Source organism: Puntigrus tetrazona, chromosome 6 (assembly GCF_018831695.1).
Source record: "Puntigrus tetrazona isolate hp1 chromosome 6, ASM1883169v1, whole genome shotgun sequence".
Classification (NCBI taxonomy): domain Eukaryota; kingdom Metazoa; phylum Chordata; class Actinopteri; order Cypriniformes; family Cyprinidae; genus Puntigrus; species Puntigrus tetrazona.
Window position 1 is genome coordinate 16,807,411 of NC_056704.1, and position 3,048 is coordinate 16,810,458.

Sequence of the window (3,048 nt, forward strand, 5' to 3'; positions counted from 1 at the left end):
TATATATTAGTTATTGTAATATTAATATTATATTAGTTATTATAATATTAGATATTGTGATGCTATAATATATATTTATAATATATATATATATATATATATATATATATATATATATATATATATATATATATATATATATTTATGAAATCCTTTTTGTCTTTCAGTTTGACTTTTAAAAAACCCACAAACACAAAATGTGAAAGCACATTATCACTTTAATGCAAAAAATTGATTCACTTTCATTTAAAATTTAGTTAACAAAAACATATATAAAAAAATCAATAAAATACATAGTACACCGACATTCTTAAGCCTTATATCTCAGTCCAGACAGATTGTCAATATCTTTAAAAAGATTCCATTTCAAAAGGTTGAATTAATTAATCAAAGGTTTGTCTTTTTCGTGACGATTTTAATAATATTATTTTGTTTATTTATTTATTTTTTAAATAAGATACCACCTGTTTACCATCATATTTGTAAGGGGTGATTTATATAAAAAAAGGATTTAAATAAATTAAATAAATTAATGCATTAAATATCCAAACACTTTTCTTCATTGTATAAAGTTTACAAAACACATAAATTGTTTTCAAAAGTATGCTATGTGCTTTTAAGCTCATGCATGCTTCAGTAAAGTCTGTATCTCCTTTGTGTTGAGTTACAGGTGTTTGTGCAGATGCATCTCTCTTCGCCAGCAGCTCTTCCGTTCCCTCTCATGGACACTATTAAGGGGATCTGGGAATGCAGTCAATCTGATTCCGTGATGCTCTTCTCTTCGTCTCTTCATGGCACTCAAGACCACCTCAAGCAGCCTTTTTAGGGTCTGCAGCGGTCCCTTCCACTTCTTGCCCGAGCTTCCACCTATTGCAGAACCAAAATGCATCTACGTTTTTCATTTCGGTTCTTCATCTTCAGTTGGTGGTCTGGCGGCAATGGCCCTTTTGCTTCTTGCCTTAGCGCTCTTCACTGTGAGCTGGTTGACTAGATTCCGGTAGGCAGCGGAGCGCAGGAATCGTGGGTAACAGTCCTTTTCCATGAGAATGTAGATGCGGTACTGGGCCATATCGAAGCAGGATGCCGTAGGGCTTTTCAAGTTGGCTTGAGTAATGTCTCTAGTCTCGTAATCGATGTTAACCTGGAAGCAAAGGGGAAGTGAGTTACAACATCTGCAATTTAGGAACGATGCCACAGGATAAGGTGATTCATTATGTATATTTACCTCTCTTGGAGCTTCACTTCCGATAAACTCCTCGTAGATCCTCTTGGCTTTGGATGGCATCTTAGCTGCAGACTTTGTGCTCTTGTAGTCCTCACAGGCCAGGTAGAAAGCAATGTTTTCTTCACTAAACTCAGATACCAGGAAAGCTCTGAAGGCATACAGTCCATCTGATAGAGAGAGAAAAATGGGGTTAGAGAAGAGATTAGTTGTGTAACGTGTCTCATCAGATTAAAGCCCCCCACACAGATCAGACAGCAGGACAGACACATCTGTGCACCGCAGTCCTATTTCCAGCATCTAAATTTAAACCATAGTCTCGTGGTTTTGTATTAACATATGCTGTAAAAAAATATTTTTCAAAGTTGTAAATAAAAGTTATTTCTACCTCAGTGGGGTTATCTTTAACCTTTACACCATAGAAAAAACCTATATATATATTTCAGTCTTACTGCTTCAAAATTTCACACTCACGATATGTTACTTGTTGATTCTTTGTGCTTATGATTCGTGATTCGTGATTCGTGATTCGTATTTTTCAGTGTGGACTTACGTTTGCTGGACAGAAGCTTCTCAAAAGACTGTTTCCACATCAGACATTCCTCCAAGGTCAACCTGCAAAGATGTAAGCCAGTCAGTAAAGAAAACGCAGAAAACCTAAAACCATTTATAATGTAAAAAGATACATGTTATGAAATAGACAAAAGCCGGTGCATTCCATAACTGTACTTACCTTGGTTTTCTATATTTACATAGGCTGCTCAAGTCTTGTCTCTGCAGAAATCCACCCACGCATGCCTTTAATCTTTTGGCCCTGATTTACAAAAGCATTTATTTAATAAACAAGATTTGTACACTTTTGAAATATTCAGTTATAATAAAATGAATAGCCCATGCCGATGTTATATAAATGAGTGAAGGTGTATGTTTAAGCTTTAAGATGATTTGTATAAATCATTAAAAAAGAACTTAAAACTCTTAAAAATATGAATATGAGGATCGTACCTTTCTAGGCAATTGTTTGAGAGCCCTGTTATTCCTCTACACATTGGAAAGCCAGAAGGGAAATAAATATCCATTGCGCAGCGTGATCTCTAGGTGAAATTTATCAGCAGTGTGTCTGCAGTGAGGGAAGAGAGGGTTTATATAGAGCAGGAAGCAGAGCATCATCTCTCCTCTCGGCCAATAGCGATCCAGTTCACTCTCCACTCATGTACTATGTACTGCGCGTTCATGTGTATGTGAAAGGGCAGGAAAGTCCAATGTGATGGTAATGTTCATAAATGTTGTTATTGTGAGTGCCCTAATTCAGATAATTTTGATGTGCTTTTGCACGGCTGACACACTGTTCCAGAAATATGATTATTTCAAAAGCATAAACAAAAACAACACCCCCAACTGTGTGGGGCTGTTGGTCAGGAGGAGCACAGTTCGTGATTTTTTTCTTGGTGGTCAGTGATCGTGATTTTCATGTTATCTTAATTTGCAACATGCGCTGAAGGCTTTCACATTTAATTAAATAATAGCAAGCAATACTCGACAATACGTATAACATTTATTTACATATATTTATACTGTGTGTGTGTGTGTGTGTGTGTATGTATATATATATATATATATATATATATATATATATATATATATATATACTAGATATATATATATATATATATATATATATATATATATATATATATATATATATATATATATATACTGTATATATATATATGTATATATATATATATATATATATATATATATATATATATATATATATATATATAGAGAGAGAGAGAGAGAGAGAGAGAGAGAGAGAGAGAGAG

At 34.0% G+C, this 3,048-nt stretch overlaps 1 protein-coding gene across 1 annotated transcript; it reads right to left on the reverse strand.

The window, feature by feature from the left end:
* Positions 1-200: 200 nt before the first annotated feature.
* rgs16 (regulator of G protein signaling 16) lies at positions 201-2,387 on the reverse strand. The gene is made up of 5 exons (XM_043241263.1): positions 2,228-2,387; positions 1,956-2,036; positions 1,776-1,837; positions 1,226-1,392; positions 201-1,141 (listed from the first exon to the last, which is right to left on the reverse strand). The coding sequence occupies exons 1-5, from the start codon at positions 2,299-2,301 to the stop codon at positions 899-901; spliced, it is 627 nt and encodes a 208-aa protein (XP_043097198.1). The 5' UTR covers positions 2,302-2,387; the 3' UTR covers positions 201-898.
* Positions 2,388-3,048: the final 661 nt, after the last annotated feature.

Coding starts and splice junctions, on each gene's coding strand:
- rgs16 (XM_043241263.1), bottom strand. CDS start 2,301: ATGGATATTTATTTCCCTTCTGGCTTTCCAATGTGTAGAGGAATAACA. Junction 2,037..2,227: donor TCAAACAATTGCCTAGAAAG/GTACGATCCTCA, acceptor TTTGTAAATCAG/GGCCAAAAGATTAAAGGCAT. Junction 1,393..1,775: donor GAAGCTTCTGTCCAGCAAAC/GTAAGTCCACAC, acceptor TCTCTCTATCAG/ATGGACTGTATGCCTTCAGA.